General features: G+C 40.0%; 1 protein-coding gene across 1 annotated transcript in view; it reads right to left on the bottom strand.

Moving 5' to 3' along the window:
• The window catches only part of DGKK (diacylglycerol kinase kappa), a 150,630-nt gene that overhangs the window by 10,050 nt on the left and 117,708 nt on the right, over positions 1-22,872 (bottom strand). Inside the window, 10 exon segments of the mRNA XM_061179058.1 lie at positions 810-944; positions 1,291-1,404; positions 2,080-2,187; positions 2,463-2,559; positions 4,980-5,087; positions 6,631-6,727; positions 7,188-7,292; positions 8,832-9,051; positions 10,021-10,120; positions 11,005-11,096. Coding sequence (XP_061035041.1) covers positions 810-944; positions 1,291-1,404; positions 2,080-2,187; positions 2,463-2,559; positions 4,980-5,087; positions 6,631-6,727; positions 7,188-7,292; positions 8,832-9,051; positions 10,021-10,120; positions 11,005-11,096 — 1,176 coding nt within the window.

Genomic DNA, 22,872 nt, shown 5'->3' on the forward strand with positions numbered 1-22,872 from the left:
TGGATTTTAGAGCTAGACATATCTCGTTTAATTTTGAATTGTGCTTCTGTCATTGACTAGTTGTGTGACCTTTAGCAAAGTATTTAACCTCTCTGGTCCTCATTTTCCTCACCTATAAAATGGGAATAAATGTATCTACCTCATAGGATTGTTGAGAGGACCTACTTGAGAGAATATATGTAAAGTGCCCAACACAAAGTAGGTAGTTTATAAACTAGACATCCCATCCCTTCTCTATTGCTGTGTCTATGGACTGTCCACAGGCCAGAGTGGAAGAAAGCCTCTAAGCATTGAACATCTGATTAATAATGGCTCCTTTCTAGCTTTCGGTGGTTTAGCTGAGGTGAGTGACATTTGTGAATGCAGTATTTTAAGATGCCTTAGAGGAACCTAAAGACCATATTCAATGAAGAATCTCTTGCTGAGGGAGCAGATTTCTCCATAACCACCTGAGGCCTTTAACTCTGTGCAGTGGAGGGAGGAGTACAACTTTGTTGAAAACTACAGAAGGGAGCTTCTTGTCTCACTCTCTTGGACAGTGCTTTGCAAGTGTCTATGTATATCAGAATGTCTCAGGGAGCTTGTCTGCAAATGCAAGTTCCCAGGAAATACCCATCTCCATTCTGATGCAGTGGGCCTGTGTGGGGCCCAGGAATGTGCATTTCTAACAAGCACCCAAGGTGACTCTGAGATAAGTATCATGCAGACCTCTCTTTAAGGAATTCTGCCTGACTGGAAGTATTCAGTACTCAAGTGATAGCTGTAGATGAGACAATGTAGGAGCCCCAGATGAGCCTTTCCCTTCTTACCCGATCTCTTGTCAGCATCTGGGCAGTGTTCTTGTATCTAATCTTGATAAGGCCTGGCCTCTGAACCCAGGCCTCCCCATCCACCTGCACTGGGATACCTTCTTCACCATCGATGGTTATCATCACCTCACGGCACTGCCAGAGAAGAGGAGGAGGGAGAATGGGGGAGAAAAATGAGTAACGACTGTAGACAAATCTGATAATCTCATAGTCATGGCCTAAATTTGTATCTGAACAGGACTGGCAAAAATGTGAATCAGATTGTCCCAGGGAGGAAACACATGTTTGCTATGGGCTTTTTGCTCCTTTGGTCCCTACCACCTCTGTTTCCAACTTCAGCCGGCACCTTGCTTCCCACCAGATAACCTGCTCCCTCCACCCTGTCATTCTTATACCTGGTTAATTCCTGAGACTACCCCATATCCTGGATTGTAGCCACAGAGCTCAAACCCTTTCTGGTGCCCACCAGGCCCGTGCCTACCTGGGCGATGCGATGATGATGCAGGTTGATGATACGGGACATTGCCATCTGTACAGAACCAAAGATTGCCACTACCTCTAGCTTCCCATCATCTATCGCAGGAGCCTCATATTCCTGAGGAGGAAGAACTGTGTCACACATCTCACCCTTGAGAAACCACACCTTGCCTATCACAAGCAGGTATGCTTTGAAAGCTCCTGGTGAGAATTTTTCTAGCTCATGAAGAGTGGAGAAACTACTACATTATTAAAAGGAGAAGAATGAGGTCAGGAAGCTAACTTGGGAAAAGGGCACTGAGATAGAAACTCAGTCCCTTTTGAGATCACAACTCTTAACTGGTTCTCTCCCTGTCCAATCTAGCATCATAAATCCCCAAGGCCAGTCCCACTGGTCTCATGGCCTTCTTGGGTGAGCTCAGACGAAAGGATTCATGGCCAATTTCTCAGGAGATTTTATTGACAGACCTCCTTAGAGAAAGGGGCATGGCCTAGGTAACCTTTCAAGGATCTTTCAAATGTGAGGAATGGAAAATTCAAAGTCCAGGCAACACCAAAGAATTTATCTGATCCTGAGGTTTTTGGTTGATTCTTGTGCTCTGGGGTGGTAATTGCCTTAAAAAAAAAAAAAAAAAAAAAAAAAAAAAAAAAAACCTCATCATACAGCTGCTGCCAATAAAGGTCCCCAGCCCATCTCCTCTTCCCCTACACTCCAGTCAGTTCAACACTCCTTTCTGATAGACTTTAGAGGGGTCAAGCCTTTCTTCCTCCCTGTTCCTTGTTCCATACTCACTGTGGTAGCTGTGCTGCTTCCCCAAAAGTTGACGCCTCCAGCATAGCTGGTAATGTTGAGCACTACAATGCCTTGCAGGTTTGGCAAGGAGATGGCTTCTCCATCACACTGAAAGAAAAGAGTAGCCCTTATTGGCTGGCTCTTCAGATACCAATGTGAAGGGCCATTTACAGAGATGGGGGAAGGGCTCTGTCTTCTCTTCATGCTATTATTTTCTTATCCATAAAATGGAAATCTATCTTCATGCTTTCCTCCCATGAGCAATGAGTGAGGATCAGAGTTAAAACTTGGGAAGAACTAAGGATATAGAGGAAAGTTGATTCCCAAGGTCATGATATTTCCTTTCTTCATGCCCAGGAAGGATCACCCTCTTTTCCACTAACCTCCAGATGCACTCGTTCTTCCAGTTTCCTGTAAGAGCGCTGAAAAAGTTCCTTGCTTCCCAGAAGGCCATACCACATCTTGTTCTTAAGGCGGCTACTACAGGGAGATAAGGGTAGAGAAAGGTAGTCAGAGGGTGAATAATATAAAGATAAGTGGATGAAGAAAAGTAAGAGGAGACACCATCTTATTCGTCAAGTGCCTTCTTATAGAGAGGAGTCATGTTTAATGGTAACTGGACACAAGAGGGAATGCTAGGATAGTGTAACTGGTATCCTTATGTGAACACCAGCTGCAATGGGTTCCTGGGTCTCCTTGAGGCATCAGCATCCCATTGATTTGTCACTTTTACTTGCTTCTGATATTGGTTCAGGCTTGGAAGAGACAGGCTATATTTAGAAAGTAAGGCTCATAAAAAGCTGTGAGCATAACTGGCTAGTACACATCAGCTACCCTGGCAAGTGCCACTCTGGGAGCTCAAGATTTCAGCCACTTGGAATCAATTTCATTTGAAACATGTGACTCTTAGATTGCAGTTTCTTTGAAGCATAACTTTTCTGGCAAAGTGGAGGGATTTCCAAGACTTGTATATCAAACACTTAATTCAGTGCTACAGAATAGAAATAAGCTTACTAGGAAGACTGTAGAGTAGGAGCCAGTGGAGAGAATATGGGACGGGCAAGGATATCCGGAGACTTGTGGTGGAGGTGGGAAGGACAAGGTCCTGTTGACTGTAGAGTCTCTGATAAAAACAGGCAGGATACTTAACAATCACTAGAAAGACTGGATAGAGTTTACTGTGAGCTTTTAAAGTAGAGCCACAGGGCTTCCCTGGTGGCGCAGTGGTTGAGAATCTGCCTGCCAATGCAGGGGACACGGGTTCGAGCCCTGGTCTGGGAGGATCCCGCATGCTGCGGAGCGACTAGGCCCGTGAGCCACAGCTACTGAGCCTGCGCGTCTGGAGCCTGTGCTCAGCAACAAGAGAGGCCGTGATGGTGAGAGGCCCGCGCACCGCGATGAAGAGTGGCCCCCACTTGCCGCAGCTAGGGAGAGCCCTCGCACGGAAATGAAGACCCAACACAGCCATTAAAAAAAAAAAAAAAAAAAAGTAGAGCCACAGAAATGAGCCACCACCGGGCATGGGTTTTGAAATGTAAGAAGGCTAGCACATAGCACAAAATTATTTGCACTCTGTTTTAAACCATAAGTTCTCTGGGCACTTCAGTTTCCTTATCTATTAAAAATTGGAGTTTGGTTATATGGAAATACAAAATACCTAGAACAACCAAAACAATTCTGAAAAAAGAATAAAGTTGGAGGACTTTCATCTCCCAATTTCAAAACTTACTATAAAGCTACAGTTATCAAGACAGCGTGGTGCTTGCACAGGATAGACACATAGATCAATGGAACGTAGGTGAGAGTCTAGGAAAAAAACCCTTACATTTAGGGTCAATTGATTTTCAACAAAGGTGCCAACACAATTCATTGGGGGAAAGGATAGTTTTAAAAAGTGGTGCTGTGGTAAATGGATATCCATGTGCAAAAAGATGAACTCAGATTCTACCTAATACCATACATAAAAAAAGTAACTCAAAACAGACCATAGACTTAAATGTAAGAGCAAAACCAAAAATTTTGGAAGAAAACAGCAAATTTTTAAGATCTTGGGTTAGGCAAAGATTTCTCAAACATGGCATCAAAAGCATGGTCCATAAAAAACAAACAAACAAACAAACAAAAAAAACTTGATCAATTGGAACTCATCAAAATTCAAAACTTTTGTATTTCAAAAGGGACCATTACAAATGAAAAGACAAGCAATAATAACAAAAAAGACAAGTAACTGGGAAGCAATATTTTCAAGACACATCTGATAAAGTACTTGTTCCTCAGCCCAGGCCTGCTCTGAGAAAGAAGTTCTGGTGGCAGGTGGGCAGGGGTGGTGATGATGGGTGGAGGGTGTGCTTCTTTTTACTCATAATTTCAATTTACCACAAGAACTCTGAGGCTGCCTTAGGGTATGTCTGTAGTACAAAAGTACCAGAAGGTGCCAAGCAGACCAACCAAGATGGGGTAAAATCAGTAGGTCCTGGGGAACCCGGTTAGGAACACTAAGAACCAGTAGGGCGATCTTTGATACTTTGCAGCCTTGCCAAGCAAGAACAGACCTAAAACCACTACTAGGACCTCATCAAGTTCTTGGAGACAGAACAAAGATAGGCAATTGGCTGAATTGAATCAATGTAATCTGTTTTCAGTAACAGTAACACAGTTAGCTGTCCACAGGTCAAGACTATGAAAGCAGCTCCAGGTTCAGGATGCCAGTGCAGCGTCATCACAGATCTGGTCAATATTTGGGGCAAGCTATCCCACTAGTCTAACCTTGGGACTAATGTGTTTTACTTCCAAAGGACAGACTCTTTCTGTTTCTTGTCTGTGAGGTAGGGGATGTGGGAATACATGTGTATATTGTGATTGTGTGTTTGTATGTAGGGAGGGGAGTTTCTTTTCCTTACTTGTATTGTCCTGGGTGTTCATCTCTTCTGGTGTTGAATTCCAGAGAAATTTTAGCATCTAGTCCAATTCCAAAATAGTTGTTCATGACACACCTTTCTTTGAAGCGTCTGAAATTAGCCAAAGGGAAGAAGAAAATAGACATTGGTGCAGGAAAGAAGTGCTGTTATCATTGGGCTGCAGACTTTATCTGCGTGATCAACAGCCACTGAGGGAAGGCCCCCTCTACACTGGGCACAAGGCTTAATGTTCTTGAGAGGCACATGTAGATGTCCTATTGTGTTAACAACTAACTTGTTAGCTGTAAGAGAGGACACCCAGCCAGTTGGGCGGATTCAGTGGAATTGGGATTCATAATAAAGAAGCCATCTTTGGAGGCTGTCAGATATGAATGGTCATTATTTTCTCCACATAAAATAAAGGGAAATAAGAGTCATTGACTTATTCCCATAAAGAAAGAACATTTAAGTATCTCAGATAAAAATATGATGAGAGTAAAGTCTGTATTACTGTTTCCAGAGATGTCTGAACTCCTTTGTAGCACTTTCACATCAAAGGGCAAAGTGACCACACATTTGAAGGAAAAAAAAAACTGATAAAAGAGGGTAGATATATATACAACAACAACAACAAAACCAAGCAGTTTGTTTTATTCTTCTGCATCCATCCATTAAAACCAGTGGTGTGCTGGAGCCAGTTCATACCAGTTTATATAAGCTGATTATGCCTATAATTTCCAACTCTGCATTCAATGACATTATATCAGTAGCTTGAAATAGGCCATGATGGAAGGGTTTACACCAGGAATAAATCAGGGCTTTCATCCCCCCAGAGAGCTGGTTGTTAAACATTTTCCAGCACACCATTGATCAAAACTCATTAGGTAGGTCCATTGAGGCCTCATATATGAGCTTAAGCCAATGGTAAAGCAGAGGGGAATGGGAGTTGAATATAGGAATAAATGGGAAGCTGCAGAAAACTTAAATAATTGCTAGCTGTGTCTTTCTTTTGAGAAACTGAAAATAGTTACAATTTAGCTACTTAATCACAGATTTTTTTTATTCATTACTAAACTGACCCTACATCTCTCACATGAGATTTGTCTTCCTTGACCACAGTCCAGAAATTGGGGATTCTCTAACTGATGTAACTGATTTTCTTAATGGAACTCAAAATGAGTGAATGTGATGGAACTTGGCTACTGGGAATATTCTAAAGAGGTAGGGTTATTGAGACAGATGTCTTTAGATTTGCTAGCTAGCCCTCTAAATGTCCACTTACTTCTTAGCAACTCCAATCATTTACTGTTAAAGGCAACAGTGAAAAACAGGTCCTTTGAAATGAAATGAAGTTGTTTTAATAAAAAAAAAATAATAATAATTGTAACACATATAGCACCTAACTATGGGTGCCAAACACTGCCCAATGCAAGTACTTTGGATATATAAACTCAATAAATACAGCAAACCTATCTGGCAAGTTCTACAATTATCTCCATTTTATACATGAGGAAACTGAGGTTTGGTTGAATTACTTGTGTAAGGTCACACAACTAGTAAGTAGAGTCAGCATTTGACTCTGGGTATCCTTAGACTATTCTCTTAACCAGAGAAAGGGAGAAGCCATAGGAAGGTGATAGGCTTAAATACTTACATAGTTTCAGGTGTAAAATATAAGTGCTCCAAATTGAGGTTATCTAGGTCTTCACTTTTGAGAGAAGATATAGAAGACAGAGTACCAAGACGAGAACCTAGACACAAAAGACGTCACCTTGGTGTCAGATACAAACAAGAAAGCCCTTCCCTCCACTTGTATTTCACCCCACTTTCTCTGTTGGAGCAGAGTCAAGCTCAATGACTTTCTCCTTGATAATATTCAGGGTTCTCATTCCAAAGAGGGATCATCTTGGATGGACAGGGACTTCCACTGACAGAATAGTAAGGTTGGGCTGCTTGCTTGCTGGCAGTGAAACAGCTTCAAATCTTGGGTTTCATCAGGCCAGCCTTTTCAAAGTATCTAATGGGGTCATTACTTCTGGACATAGGCATGGGGTCTTATAGTGTGAGGTTTCTGGAGAAGAGGGAGGGATATGTACTGCAGAGTAGGATTATGGCTAAAGGAAGATGCATGAAAATACATCTTTATTCTCTGGGAACTAGAAGACAGAGATGAAGCTTAGAGTAAAGGAAGGAGAAGAGAAAGATCATTACGGTGTCTTGGGCTCATCTGGTTAATATCTTCTGAGTCATCTTCCAGGAAGAAAGTTGAACTAAAGTTCTTGACTGATATTGTCTGTCGGCTTTGCTCATCAAGAACTATAGAGAAAAAGTGGAAAGAAGGAGGGAAGGAAGGAAGGAGAGGAAGGAAAGGAAGGAAGAAAAGGAGGAAAGGAGGGAGGGAGGATTGGTCACATTTCTTGAGCATCTCTTTTGTTTAGTTAATACCAGTCAGTGTGTGGGGAGACAATGGAGACTCCCATTTGATCATCACATCTCCTCCATGATGCTGTTTGTGGTTTCAGCTTTCTTACAGTATTGCCATGTCTCTTCACATCCATGCCTGAGCTTTCTCTGTTTTACTTGTTACTCTTTTCCTATCGTCCAGTAAATGTGGTTGTGAGTAGAAGCTTGGGGCCAGGGGTAGGGGGAGCAGGGTGGGAAACTCTCTGTTCTTCTACCTCCATTCTCGCCTCTTTGTTAATTCATTTACTCACATGACCTTTGTTCTAAACTTAAGCCTCTAGGACCATGCCGTTCTTTCAACCAAATGTCTCACCAATACCCAGAATATTTGAGAAGTCTCCTTTCTTTTACCAGCCTATATATTGTATAGCTCAGGTGCTCAGCCAATGCCAAAACTCATAGGTTCAATCCCTGTGCTGCCAGGGGAGCCTTTCTCTGTCCCATGGCCACAAGTTGCACTTCTAAATCTGACTTATGTATTGATGGAGCAGGCTGAGGATTAGTTGTGACAGGGTTATGGTTACATCAGATTGATCTGATCCCTGATACTTGGAAACTACCTACAGAAATAGAGGCAAACTGGCTGTTTAATGATTTCATAGTGCAGAAGGGTTATTTCCTTTCTTTCTTAGAAACTTGGCTGAGGTTGTACCTAAAGGTAACAAGGCAGTAGAAGGTACTGTAGCTAAAGGTCAAAGGCCAGCCAAAAGGACTTCCTTGCTACATGGACTTCTGTTCAATTCCAATAGCTCAGGTAGAACACACTTGGTGTTATATTTTCTGATCTGTTTTTCAAAGAAGCATTGTGGAGAAGAAGTGGGAACCAAAATGTTAAATTAAGAAGTTGGAGGAGTTGAAATAGTTTTCATACTGAGTTGGAAGCTTGCAGATTGTCATGAGTTATGGGAAATGGCAATCAATGCTAGAGCTGCCAGGACCACTCTCAGAGCCCTTGTGCCTGATTAATACTGTGTAAGACATGCAGAGATGAACACTATTTTCTTTCTAAAATCGTCATAGGCTCAGTGGTTGGAAGGGGACAGGAGCAGGTGGAAAAAGATTCCATGGCTGGAGGTTGAAGCTGACAGACCTTTGAGCCAAGCCACTTAGCAGCTGTAATTGTTTAGGATAATTGTAAGTTCCAAAAATAAATAAGTAGAAAGAGTTGAGTGCCTGGGAGGTAGGAGGAGCCAAAGGGGCAGCTTATCAGGACTGAGGCTTTTCAAATCAGTGGAGACTGAGGACGGACTTTGGATGCTTTATGAATGCAGAATCTAGTCAAGTTTTGGTAGTGATGTCAAATAGTAGACCCAGAGCGAGGGAGACCAGTAAACTACCCACAGGAACCTTCTCTATCCCCTGCCTCAATCACCACAACCCTGGGGCCTTTACCTTGTTCAACTTGGAATATGATGAGTTTCAAGGACTTTTGGAGATTCTGGGCCTTTGTGGCCAGCTCCAACTTGCACTTGGCTATGTGGTCTATTTGAGGGATGAAGGGCTTTCCATCTGCCTTGGCACTGTCTGCATGTGCTGTGGTACTCTTCTCAACTGCTGCATCCTCAGCAAGGATATCAATCAGGACACTGAGCTTGTCATACATTAAGTCGCTCTATATGGGGAAGGAGACAGGGCATTGTTATGAGGGATTTGTGCCTGAAAGGACAGAATGAGGAGTCAGATGGTATGGGGAGAGGTAGGGAGGGGTACTAGTTGGCCAGAAACATTGAGAATAGAAAGCTACATGTGGGGAGATGAAAGTTTAGGGAAAGAACTGCTTGGGTAGATGTGATAAGATAACCAAAAGGTGTTAGGGGGTCAAAGAGACACTATTTGTTTCAGAACAGCTGCAGGCATCAATATATGTTGCCTAGTCTTTCTCATGTCAGAGTGGCCTGTAAAATGATGTGTAATATGGCAAAACTGAGGAAAGATAAACATTTCTGGATTGGTGTTTTCATGGGCCTGCTCCTATGAATGTGGATGTGGCTCTGCATGGGTGCCTGGTGTCTGCCTTTGTCTGTGTGTATGTTTGGGGGTGTACTACATGATTATAGCTTGATTCCCAGCTCCATCACTTAATAGTTTGTAAACTTAGGCAAGCCACTTAATCTATTTGTGCTTTTATATTCTAGGGCAGTTGTGAAGATTAAATAAGTTAATACATTTTAAGTGCTTAGAACAGTTCCTGGAACAGAGTAAGTGCTATATAAGTGTTAACTGTTATTGTTACTGTTGTTGTTATAGAGGTGAATGTGGGTGTATTTCTAGCATGTATTTGTATGTATTTTCAAGAATGTTCTGGTATACAACCATGTGCATACATGTTGGTGTACGCTTGTGTCTAGGTGTGGACAGATGCTTGGCATATGCTTAGGTACATGGTACATGGATAAGCATGTATAGTGCCACTCTTCATTTGGTGAAAGGTGGAAGTTTGATGAGGATTTTCCCCATCAGGGAGGCTTACCAGCTGCTCCTCCTTGCTCTTTTACAATTCCCAGTGAGAGGCACATTTGCTTTTATTAAAAATGGGGCCCTGGCACCACAAAGAGTACAAGAAAAAAGGATGGAAACTTACTTTCAAAATCACAGACTCTATTGCTGTATTGTTCTGTTTTATCCGGCTCCAGGCCTTTACAATATCAACTACAAAATCTTCCACTGCTGAGCACAGGAATCTGGAAATATAAGATAGATGACACAATGTGACATGGACCATGAGGTCCAGAGACCTTCTCTCTTATAATGTCATTAGTTTCCATCTTCCTCCTCTTCCTTCTCCCTCTCTCTTTCCTGATCTCTCCTCCCTCCCTCTCCTTGTCCCTCTTCCCCCACTCCCTCTCCCCTCTTTGTTTATTCTGATTCTTCATGTGCATATGGTGAAATATGCCAGTACCTAAGAGAGTTTAACTAGCATTTCTTAGCCCAAATTCCAAATTTCCAGGAAACAGAATTCAGTCGGTCCAACTTGGGTCAGGATTTCACCCTGGGTCAAATCAGCTATGGTTCAAGAGCCTGGCTAATTTAGTACAAACATAATGACTTTGGGACGATGGTCCCTGTAGGGACTGTTTCTCAAAAGAGAATGTGGTAGACTTGGAAGGAACCCACCAGAGTCCCAGGAGGAATGAATGACCCACGTATTTAGAAGGGGAGAATGTGTTACTCAGCTATGCGAAAGCAGCTGTAGCAGGTACCACAGAGAGTTTTCCAGGTATTAAATGGAAAACAAGGTCTCCCTACTGTAGGGAGCTATGCTATGCTCTTGAATGGTATGGAATGTTGTGTTTCCCTTCTGTAACCCTTCTTCCAAATCTGTGGCTTACAATTTTGTCTTTTTGGAGTAGCAAGAGCCCTCACCCCAATCTCATCTTTTTTTTTTTTTCCTGTAAACTTTCTATTCAGGAGGTTTGAGTTGGAAGAAATTTGATTTGGGAAGGTAAACATATGCTTTCTTTGGCCTCAACCCCCAAAGCTATTAAAATGAGCCCCATCTCTGACTGAGGAACAGCCCATGAGGGGTAAAAACATCCCAAAGGTTGAGAGCCAAAGGAAGACTGACCTGGTTGCAATGATCATCTCTGTCGGGTACTTGGCCTTCAGGATTTTGTTCAACTCAGTGGTTGCAGATTCTAAGTGTTGGATGGCAGCAGCCTAGGGGGAAAAGGAGTGTTAAGCCCTGGAATCTTAGCACTGTGACATAGTGTGCTACCCATCCTCACCCACCTCATTACTTCCTACTGATGCTTTACCAGCATCCCAACTGTCTCTCTGAAAATAATCACAATTAAAGAATTCTTGTGGAAGATCTCCACAGATAATCTTAGATATGTGGTCATTCTAAAAATAAGAGATGTATATTGTTTCCTCTCATTTAAATTAATACTCAAAAACTCATATGAAGGAGTTACTGTTTGTTCCATGTTTCAAATGAAAAAACAATCTCATATTACATAGCTAGTAAATAATAGATCTGGGATTTGAACCCACATCTTTCCAACCAGAGTGTCACCTCTTATATATAATATTAAATATAATAATAGCATCCACTTATATAGAATTTACTATGTGCTAGGTTCTGTTCTAAGATACATATATATTTTTTCAGGTAACCCTTATAACAATCTTATGAAATAAGGATTATTATCCCCATTTCACAAAACAGAAAACTGAGGCATAGGGAAGGGACAGCTGATAGGTGGCACAGCCAGGATTCGATTCCAGGTAGTCTGGCTCTTGAGTCTGTACTCCTAACTACAACTTATACTCATCCCTCTCCATCACCCCCGCATTCAAACATCTACCAAGTCCTGATGATTCTGTCTCTTCAATATGTTTTAACTACGTCCACTTCTTCTTATTCCTATTACCACTTCACCAGTCCAAATCACCATCATCTTTTGCCTAGACAATTACAGCACTGCCTATCTTTTTTCCTTGCCTCTAGTCTTTATTCCTTCAATTTTTTCTCCACATAACATGTAAATATTCTGTTTTAAACCTTTCTATTAGATAGCAGAATAGATAGATGGATAGATATGTGATAAAGAAAGTATAGTGAAATATTAATGGTAGAAACTACCATTTAAAATTTCCTATATATTTGAAAATTTCATAATAAGAAAAATCCTTATATAATTCTTATTGCTTTTAGATAGAAGTTAAACTTCCTGGGGGAAGATATCAAGATGGCAGATTAGGAGGACATGGAACTCAATTCCCCCCATGAACACATCAAAAATACATCTAAATGTGGAGAAATTATCACTGAAAACTAACTGGAGACTGGCAGAAAGACTCCTGTACAACCAAGGCTGTAATAAAGATCCACATAAAATTGGATAAGAAGGGAAGAGAAGTGGTCAGGTTGGGACCTGTGCCCCTGGGAGGGGACACAGAAGAGGGAGAGAATTACAAAGACAGAGAGCCTCCCTGGGGAGTGAGCAGTTCGAGCCACATATTGGGCACCACAGCCCTGGAATCTGACACCAGGAACACAAGTCCCCTTAGCTGGTTAGAAAACCAGTGGGACTAACAGGAAGGCTGTAAGAAACCTAGACTCGGAGGGACTCAAGATGGCGGAATAGGAGGAAGTGGAACTCACCTTCCCCCATGAATACATCAAAAATACATCTACATGTGGAACAATTCTCACTGAAAACTAACAGGAGACTGGCAGAAAGACTCCTATATACCCAAGGCTGTAAGAAAGATCCACATAGAATCAGACAGTAAGGGAAGAGAAGCGATCAGGTTGGGACCTGTGCCCCTAGAAGGGGACTCAGAAGAGAAAGGGGATTGCACAGGTAGAGATCCTCCCTGGGGAGTGGTGGTTTGAGCCACAGATTGGGTGCCTCAGCCCTTGGGTCCAACAAAGGGAAGATGAGCCCCCTTGGCTGGTTGAAGGGCCAGTGGGACTAATAGGACGGCTGTGGGACGCCTGGACCCTGCTTGGGAGGAGGCCGTGAAAACTTGCTAGCTCCCAAAGCAGGGCAGAAAGGGTGGATTGAAACCACCCAGCTGGCTGACTGGTTTCCTGTGACCACTATGGCATGCGTCCTAGCCTGAGCCAAGCAAATGCTCCAGCACAGTTTGCCTCATATGGCAGCTCCACATGGGACTAAGGGCTGCCACAATAAGGAAGAAGCTTGGCTGTAAGATGCTATGGTGTACCAACTTATAATGGAAAAGAATCTGAAAAAGAACATATATATATATATGTGTGTGTGTGTGTGTGTATGTATGTATGTATATATATATATATATATATATATTACACCTGAAACATTGTAAATCAACTATACGTCAATAAAAAAAAGATGCTATGGTGGCTCAAACCCTAAGTGGCATCTGAGCAAGCAGGGGGCAGCTGTTACTGGCAGTTGCACAGGTGGAGCATCAGGGGCAGACCAGATCTCTGATGGCAGTCAGACCACCACAGCCCATGCCCCCACCACTGTTGAATACCCACACCAGCCCCTCTTTCTCCAGCATTGCTCCACTCGGGTGAGGGTGCCAGTGCTGGGAGGGAAAAGAGCACACACTTAAAGGGAACTGAGCCAGCTCGGACCCAACCCTCAGGGCTTTTGCTCCAGCACCTTGGGACCTGACCCTGCTCCCAATAGGGCGGTGATGACCACTGAACAGAGGGGAAGCCCTGACTCACACATTGCTCTGGCCCTAGCACCTCCATCTCTAGCCCCACCTCCTACCAAGGTGACAGCTACCAGCACACCCTGAGGAAAGGTGTGACTTGTGCTCACATCAAATCCAGCTCTGCCACCAAAGCCACTGGGGCCTTGTAGACTGTATAGGGATACTCCCACATAAGGACATCCCTCTAAGACCACCATAGGTAATTGTTTCACCTAATTTCATAGAGACAGAGAAAGATAAGCAGAATGAGAAGACAGAAGAATTTGTCTCAATTGAAAGAGAAAGAGAAAGCCCTGAAAAAACAACTAATGGAACATAAATAACTTACTAGATAAAAAATTCAAAGCATTAGTAATAAGAAAGCTAACTGAATTAGGGAAAAGAATAGATGAACACAGTGAGAATTTTAACAAGGAATTAGAGAATATAAGAAAAGAACTAGTCAGAACTGAAGAATACAATAACTGAAATGAAAAACACACTGGAAGGAATTAACAGCAGACTAGGTGATACAGAAAAACACATAAGTGATCTGGAAGATAGAAAATGGAAATCACAATCAGAACAGCAAAAAGCATATATAAGTGTGTGTGTGTGTGGGGGGATTTTTCACATTATAGGGGTCCCAAAATGAGAAGAGAGAGAGAAGATGGTTGAAAATTATGGCTGAAAACTTCCCAAGCCTGAAGAAAGAAACAGATATCCAGGTATAAGAAGCACAGAGTGTCTCAAATAAGATGAACCCAAACAGAACCACACCACACCAAGACACCTAATTAAAATGTCAAAAGTGAAAGAGGATTCTAAAGGCAGCAAGAGAAAAATAGTCAGTTACCAGGGAACCCCTATAAGGCTATCAGCTGATTTCTTCACAGAAACATTGCTGGCCAGAATGTAATGACAAGATATATTCAAAGTCCCGAAAGGGAAAAACCTGCAACCTATAGGACACTCTACCCAGCAAGGTTATCATTTAGACTAGAAGGAGAGATAAAGAACTTCTCACACAAGCAAAAACTAAAAGAAATGAGCAATACTAAGCCTACTCTAAAAGAAATGTTGAAGGGTCTTCTCTAAATAGAAAAGAAGTAAGAATCTATAGGAAAGGGAAATTCCTAAATAAGAAAGGCAAATATATAGTAAGGATTTAAGATCAATTAAGTAAGCAAGCACATAGATTAAAAGAAGAAAAAATGTAAAATCAAGTATAAAGACAATTAACAGTAAAGGGATAAGCATGAAGATGTAAAATATGATTAAAAAAACGCAAAATGGGGGCTTCCCTGGTGGCGCAGTGGTTAAGAATCTGCCTGCCAATGCAGGGGACACGGGTTCGAGCCCTGGTCTGGGAAGATCCCACATGCCGCAGAGCAATTGGGCCCGTGAGCCACAACTACTGAGCCTGCGCGTCTGGAGCCTGTGCTCCGCAATGAGAGAGGCCACGACAGTGAGAGGTCCGCGCACCGCGATGAAGAGTGGCCCCTGCTCGCCGCAACTGGAGAAAGCCCTCGCACGGAAACGAAGACACAACACAGCCAAAAATAAATAAATAAATTAATTAATTAAAAAAAAAAACAACACAAAATGTTGGGGAGGGGAGTAAAAAATGTAGATCTTTTAGAATGTGTTTAAACTTAAATGACTATCAGTTTAAGTCACATAGGTATAATTATGGGTCAGTATACTTGAACCCCATGGTAACCACAAATCATGGTAACCATGGTAAAGACACACAAAAACCAAAAAGAAAGGAACCCAAGCATAGTACTAAAGAAAATGATTAAATCACAATCGGAGAAACAAAAAGAAGAAGTGAACAGAGAAGAACTACAAAAACAACTGGAAAACAAGTAATAAAATGGCAATAAGTACATACCTATCAATAATTACTTTCAATGTCAAGAGACTAAGTGTTCCAATCAAAAGACATAGGGTGGCTGATTGGATTAAAAAACAAGACCCTTCAATATGCTGCCTATAAGGGAATCTCTTCAGGCCAAATACACACAGAACAAAAGAGAAGGGATGGAAAACGATATTTCATGAAATCATTAACGACAAGAAAGTGGTGATATCAATATTCATATAGGACAAAAAGACTTTAAAATGAAGACTATAACAAAAGAAAAGGGCATTGTATAATGATAAAGGGATCAATACAAGAAGATATTACACTTGTTAACATATATGCACCTACATAGGAGCACCTAAACATATAAAGCAAATACTAGCAGACGTAAAGGGAGAATTTGACAATAATACAATAATAGTAGAGGACTTTAACATTCCACTGACATCAATGGACATATCATCCAGACAGATAATAAGACAACAGTGGATTTAAATGACACAATAGACTAGTTGGAATTAATAGATATCTACAGGACATTCCATCCAAAAACAGCAGATTACATATTCTTTTCAAATGCACATGGAATGTTCTCCAGGACAGATCACATGCTAGGCCACAAAAGAAGTCTCAGTAAATTTAAGATAGAAATTATATCAAGTATTTCTTATGACCAAAACAGTATGAAACTAGAAATCAAATACAGAAAGAAAAATGGGAAAAGAACAACACATGGAGACTACACAACATGCTACTAAAAAACCAATGGGACATGATGAAATCAAAGAGGAAATCAGAAAATACCTCAAGACAAATGAAAACGGAAACACAACTTTCTAAGATCTATGAGATGCAGCAAAAGCAGTTCTAAGGGGGAAGATAGAACCAATATAGGCCTTCCTCAAGAAACAAGAAAAATCTTGAATAAACATCTTACCACCTAAAAGCATTAGAAAAAGGAGAACAAACAAAGCCCAAAGTCAGCAGAAGGAAGGAAATAATAATAATAATATAATAATAATAATATAATAATATAATATAAAATAATAATAATAATTAAAAAAATAATAATAATCAGAGGGGAAATAAATAAAATAGAGATCCAAAAAACAATAGAAAAGATCAATAAAACCAAGAGCTGGTTCTTTAAAAAGATAAATAAAATTCATAAACCTTTAGCCAGGGTCACCAAGAAGAAAAGAGCAGGGATCCAAATAAACAAAATAAGAAATGAAAGAGGAGACATAACAACCAATACCACAGAAATGTAAAAAATCATAAGAGAATACTATGAACAGTTATATGCCAACAAATTGGGCAACCTAGAAGAAATGAACAAATTTCTAGAAAAATACAGCCTGCCAAGACTGCTTCAAGAAGAAACAGATAATTTGAACAGACTAATCACTACAAGTAAAATTGAATCTGTAATAAAAAAAAAACTTCCAGCAAACAACAGTCCAGGACCAGATGGCTTCAGAGGGGAATTCTAACAAACATATAGAGAAGAGCTAATACTTATCCCTCTCAAACTATTCCAAAAACTTGAAGAGGAAGGAACACTCACAGATTTATTCTACAAGGCCACCATTACTCTGATACCAAAACCAGACAAGGAAACTACACACACACAAAAAGAAATTATAGGCCAATATCTTTGATGAATATAGATGCAAAAATCCTCAACGAAATATTAGCAAACTGAATACAACAATATATAAAAGGGATCAAACACCATGATCAAGTTGGATTTATTCCAGGGTCAAGAGGGTGAATCAACATTCACAAATCAATCAATGTGATGCACATTAACAAAAGGAAGGATAAAAATCACATGATCATCTCAATAGATGCAGGAAAAGCATTTGAAAAATTTCAACATCCATTCATGATAAAAATTCTTATCAAAGTGGGTATAGAGGGAACATATCTCAGCATAATTAAGGCCATTATGATAAACCCATAGCCAACATCATACTCAATGGTGAAAAGCTGAAAGACTTCCCACTAAGTTCTGGAACAAGACAAGGATGCCCACTCTTACCACTTCTGTTTAACATAGTAATGGAAGTTCTAGCCACAGCAATCAGAGAAATAAAAGAAAGAAAAGGCATCCAAATTGGAAGGGAAGAAGTAAAACTGTCACTATTTGCAGATGACATAATACTTTATATTGGGAACTCTAAAGTCTCCACCCCCAAATATTAGGACTAATAAATGAATTCAGCAAGGTTGAAGGATACAAGATTACTATACAGAAATCTGTTGCATTTATATACACTAATAATGAAATTTCAGAAACAGAAAGTAAAAAATCATCCTGTTTAAAATCATACCAAAAAGAAGAAAATACCAAGAATAAACTTAACCAAGGAGGTGAAAGACCTATAATCTGAAAACTATAAAACATTGATGAAAGGAATTGAAGATAATTCAAAGAAATGGAAAGATATCCTGTGCCCTTAGATTGGAAGAATTAATATTGTTAAAATAGCCATAATACACAAAGGAATCTACAGATTTAATGAAATCCCTATAAAAATATCCATGACATTTTTCACAGAACGAGAACAAATAAAAATCCATAGGGAACCACAAAAAACTCCAAGTTGTCAAAGTCATCTTGAGAAGAAAGAACAAAGCTGGAGGTATAACCCTCCCAGACTTCAGAATATACTACAAAGCTACAGAAATCAAAACAGCATGGTACTGGCACAGAAACAGACACATAGATCAAAGGAGCAGAATAGAGAACCAGAAGTGAACCCACGCACCTATTGTCAATTACTTTATGACAAAGGAGGCAAGAATATACAATGGAGAAAAGACAGTCTCTTCAGCAAGTGGTACTGGGAAAACTGAACAGCCACATGTAAAACAATGAGATTAGAACATTCCCTCAGACCATGTATACAAATAAGCTCAAAGTGGTTCAAAGACCTAAATGTAAGACATGACACCATGAAACTCCTAGAAGAGAACATAGGCAGAACACTCTTTGACAAAAATCGTAACAATATTTTTTTGGGTCCGTCTCCTAAGCCAAAGGAAATAAAGCAAAAATAAAGTAATAGGGCCTAATTAAACTTAAAAAGCTTTTGCACAGCAAAGGAAACTATCAATAACATGAAAATACAACCTATGAAAAGGGAGAAAATATTTGCAAATGGTGTGGCTGACAAGGGGTTAATATCCAAAATACACAAACAGCTCATACAACTCAATATCAAAAAAATAAACAACCCAGTCAACAAATGGACAGAAGACCTGAATAGAAATTTTTCTAAAGAAGACATACATATGGCTAACAGGCACATGAAAAGATGCTCAACATTGCTAATTATTAGAGAAATGCAAAACAAAAATGAGATATCACCTCACCTGTCAGAATGGCTATCATCAAAATGTCTACAAATAACAAATGTTGGAGAGGATGTGGAGAAATGGGAACCCTAGTACACTATTGGTGGGGTTGTACATTGTTTCCAGCCACTATAGAAAACAGTATGGAGTTTCTTTAAAAAACTAAAAATAGAACTATGATATGATCCAGGAATTTCAGTGCTGGGTATGTATTTGTAGAAAATGAAAACACTAATTTGAAAAGATGCATGTACCTCAATGTTCATAGCAGCACTATCTACAATAGTCAAGATATGGAAGCAACCTAAGTGCCCATCAACAGATGAATGGATACAGATGTGGTTTATATATACAATGTAATACTACTCAGCCCCCCCCAAAAGAATGGAATTCTGCCATTTGCAACAATGTGATGGACCTTGAGGGTATTATGATTAGTGAAATATGTCAGTGAGAAAAAACAAATACTCTGTTTCATCACTTACATGTGGAATGTGAAAAACAAAACAAATGTATATTTAAAAAACAGAAACAGACTCATAGACGTAGAGAACAAACTAGTGGTTACCAGTGTAGAGGGAATAGGGAGGGGTGAGATAGGGGTATCAGATTAAGAGATACAAAGCACTATGTATAAAATAAATAAGCAACTTTGATATATTGTACAGCAAACAAACAAACAAAAGAAACCTACACTCTGCTAGTGAGGAGCACACACACACTTGCTTATTCCTGAAACAAGGCAGAAAAAAACAGGTTGAAACTGAATGGGACTCTGGCCAGTTTCCCACAACCACTCTGGCACACAGCCAGCCTGAGCCAAGCACCTGTTCTACCCCACTTGCTTCACCATAACAGCTCTATGCTAGGGTGAGGGTGGCTGAAGGGAGTGCTCAGATTTGAGGGACTATGCCAGCCCAGACCCCAAATGGCATCTGAATGGGGCAGGGGCAGCAACCTGGCGTTTATGGAGGCACCACATCAGAAGTATTCCAGGATTCCAAGTGGAACTGGGGACATCACAGCCTGAACCCAGGCCCACACCCATGCCAAATGCCTGCTCCAGCCCCTCTTGCTCCAGCACTGTTCCCCTCTGGGGCAAGTGTGCTGGTGCTGGGATGGGGGAAAGAACACACTGAGAGGGAATGGAGCCATCTTGGACTTGACCCTCAGTGCTTCTGCTCCAGCAATTTGGGACCCACCCCCAGCCCCAAGAGGGTGGTGTTGGCCACTGAAAAAGGGAGAAGCCCTGGCTCACACTGGACTCTAGCTCTCGCTGCTCCATCTGCAGCACCACCTCCTACCGAGGTGATAGCTGCCAGCACACTCTAGGGAAAGACATGACTTGTGCTCAAGTCAGATCTAGCTCTCCCACCAAAGTCACTGGGCACATGCAGACTGTATGGGGATGCTCATACACAAGGACACCCCTTCAAGACTGGAAAAGGTAACTGTTTCATCTAATTTCATAGAATAGAGACAGCAAAAGTTAAGAACAATGAGAAGACAGAGGGATTTGTTTCATTGAAAAAACAGGAGAAAACCCTTGAAAAAAAAACACTAATAAAACAGAAATACACAATTTACTAGATAAAGAATTCAAAGCATTAGTAATAGATAGGCTAACTGAATTAGGGAAAAGAATAGATGAACACAGAATTTTAACAAGGAAATAAAAAATTTTAAAAGGTGAAATGAAAAACACACTAGAAGGAATTAACAGCAGACTAGATGATACAGAAGAATGAATAAGTGATCTGGAAGATAGAATAATGGAAATCATGCAATCAGAATAGTAAAAAGAAAATTTTTAAAAATGAGAACAGTTTAAGGGACATTTGGGACAACACAAAGCATACCAACATCAGCATTATAGGGGTCCCAGAAGAAGAGAGAGGGAGAGGGGGCTTAAAAATATATTTGATGAAGTTATGGCTGAAAATTTCTTGAAACTGAAGAAGGAAACCAATATCCAGGTACAAGAAGCATAGAGGGTCCCAAACAAGATGAACCCAAACAGACGCATACCAAGACATAATAATTAAAATGGCAAAAGTTTAAGATAAAGAATTCTAAAGGCAGCAAGAGAAAATCAAAGAGTCATATATAAGGGAATCCCCATAAGGCTATCAGCTGATTTCTCTTCAGAAAACTTGCAGGCCAGAAGGAAGGACATGATATATATATAAAGTGCTAAAAGGGAAAAACCTGCAAGCTAGGATGCTCTCCCAGTAAGATTATCATTTAGAATTGAAGGAGAGATAAAGAACTTCTCAGACAAGCAAAAACTAAAAGAATTGAGCAATACTAAACCTACCCTAAAAGAAATGTTAAAGGGCTTTCTCTAATTGAAAAGGCTATAACAAAAAGTAAATTTCTATGGGAAAGGGACAAATTCCATTAGTAAAGGCAAATATATAATAAAGGCTGAGGATCAACCAATTAAGTAAGCTAGTACAAAGATTTAAAGAAAAAAATGTAAAATCAAGTATAACTACAATAAACTGTGAAGGGATAAACATGGAGATGTAAAATATGACATTAAAAACACAAAATGTGGGGGAGGGGAGTAAAAAAAGTAGATATTTTAGAATGTGTTTGAACTTAAATGACTAACAGTTTTTAAAAAGTAGATACAGTTGTAGGTCAACATATAGGAACCCCTTGGTAACCACAAATTAAAAACCTACAATAAATATATAAAACTAGAAAGAAAGGAACACAAGCAAACCAATAAAGAAAACCATCAAACCACAAAGGAAGAAACTAAAAGAAGAAGAAAAGAACAGAGAAGTACAAACACAACCAGAATACAAATAACAAAATGGCAATAAGTACATACCTATCAATAATCACTTTAAAGGTCATTGGACTAAATACTCCAATTGAAAGACATAGGGTGGCTGATTGGATGAAAAAAGAAGACCCATCTACATGCTGCTTACAAGAGACTCACTTCGAGTTAGACACACACAGACTGAAAGTCAGAGGATGGAAAAAGATAGTTCATGTAAATGGAAACGACAAGAAAACAGGGGTAGTAATATTCATATAAGACAAAATAATCTTTAAAACAAAGTCTATAACAAAAGATTAAGGGTATTATATAATGATAAAATGATCAATACAATAACAGGATATAACACTCTTTATCATATACACACCTAATACAGGAACACCTAATATATAAAGCAAATATTAACAAACACGAGGGGAGAAATTGACAATAATACAAAAATGGTAGGGGACTTTAACACTTCACTTATTTTAATGGACAGATCATCCAGAGAGAAAATCAATAAGGAAATGATGTCTTAAATGACACAATAGAACAGTTGGACTTATCTACAGGACATTCCATCCAAAAGCAGCAGAATACACATTCTTTTCAAGTGCACATGGGATGTTCTCCAGGATAGATCACATGCTAGGCCATAAAACAAGTCTCAACAAATTTAAGAAGATAGAAATTATATCAAGCATTTTTTCTGACCACAACAGTATGAAACTAGAAATCAATTACAGGAAGTAAAATGGAAAAACACAAACAGGAGACTAAACAACATGCTACTAAATAAACCAATGGGACATAATTCAAAAAGAGTCATGTACCACAATGTTCACTGCAGCTCTATTTACAATAGCCAGGACATGGAAGCAACCTAAGTGTCCATCAACAGATGAATGGATAAAGAAGATGTGGCACATATATACAATGGACTATTACTCAGCCATAAAAAGAAACGAAATTGAGTTATTTGTAGTGAGGTGGATGGACCTAGAGTCTGTCATACAGAGTGAAGTAAGTCAGAAAGAGAAAAACAAATACTATATGCTAACACATATATATGGAATCTAAAAAAAAATAAAAAAAGGTTCTGAAGAACCTAGAGGCAGGACAGGAATAAAGACACAGACATAGAGAATGGACTTGAGCACACAGGGAGTGGGAAGGGTAAGCTGGGACGAAGTGAGAGAGTGGCATGGACATATATACACTACTACCAAGTGTAAAATAGATAGCTAGTGGGAAGCAGCCACATAGCACAGGGAGATCAGCTC

The sequence above is a fragment of the Eubalaena glacialis genome, chromosome X (genome assembly GCF_028564815.1).
Source record: "Eubalaena glacialis isolate mEubGla1 chromosome X, mEubGla1.1.hap2.+ XY, whole genome shotgun sequence".
In the NCBI taxonomy this organism is placed as follows: domain Eukaryota; kingdom Metazoa; phylum Chordata; class Mammalia; order Artiodactyla; family Balaenidae; genus Eubalaena; species Eubalaena glacialis.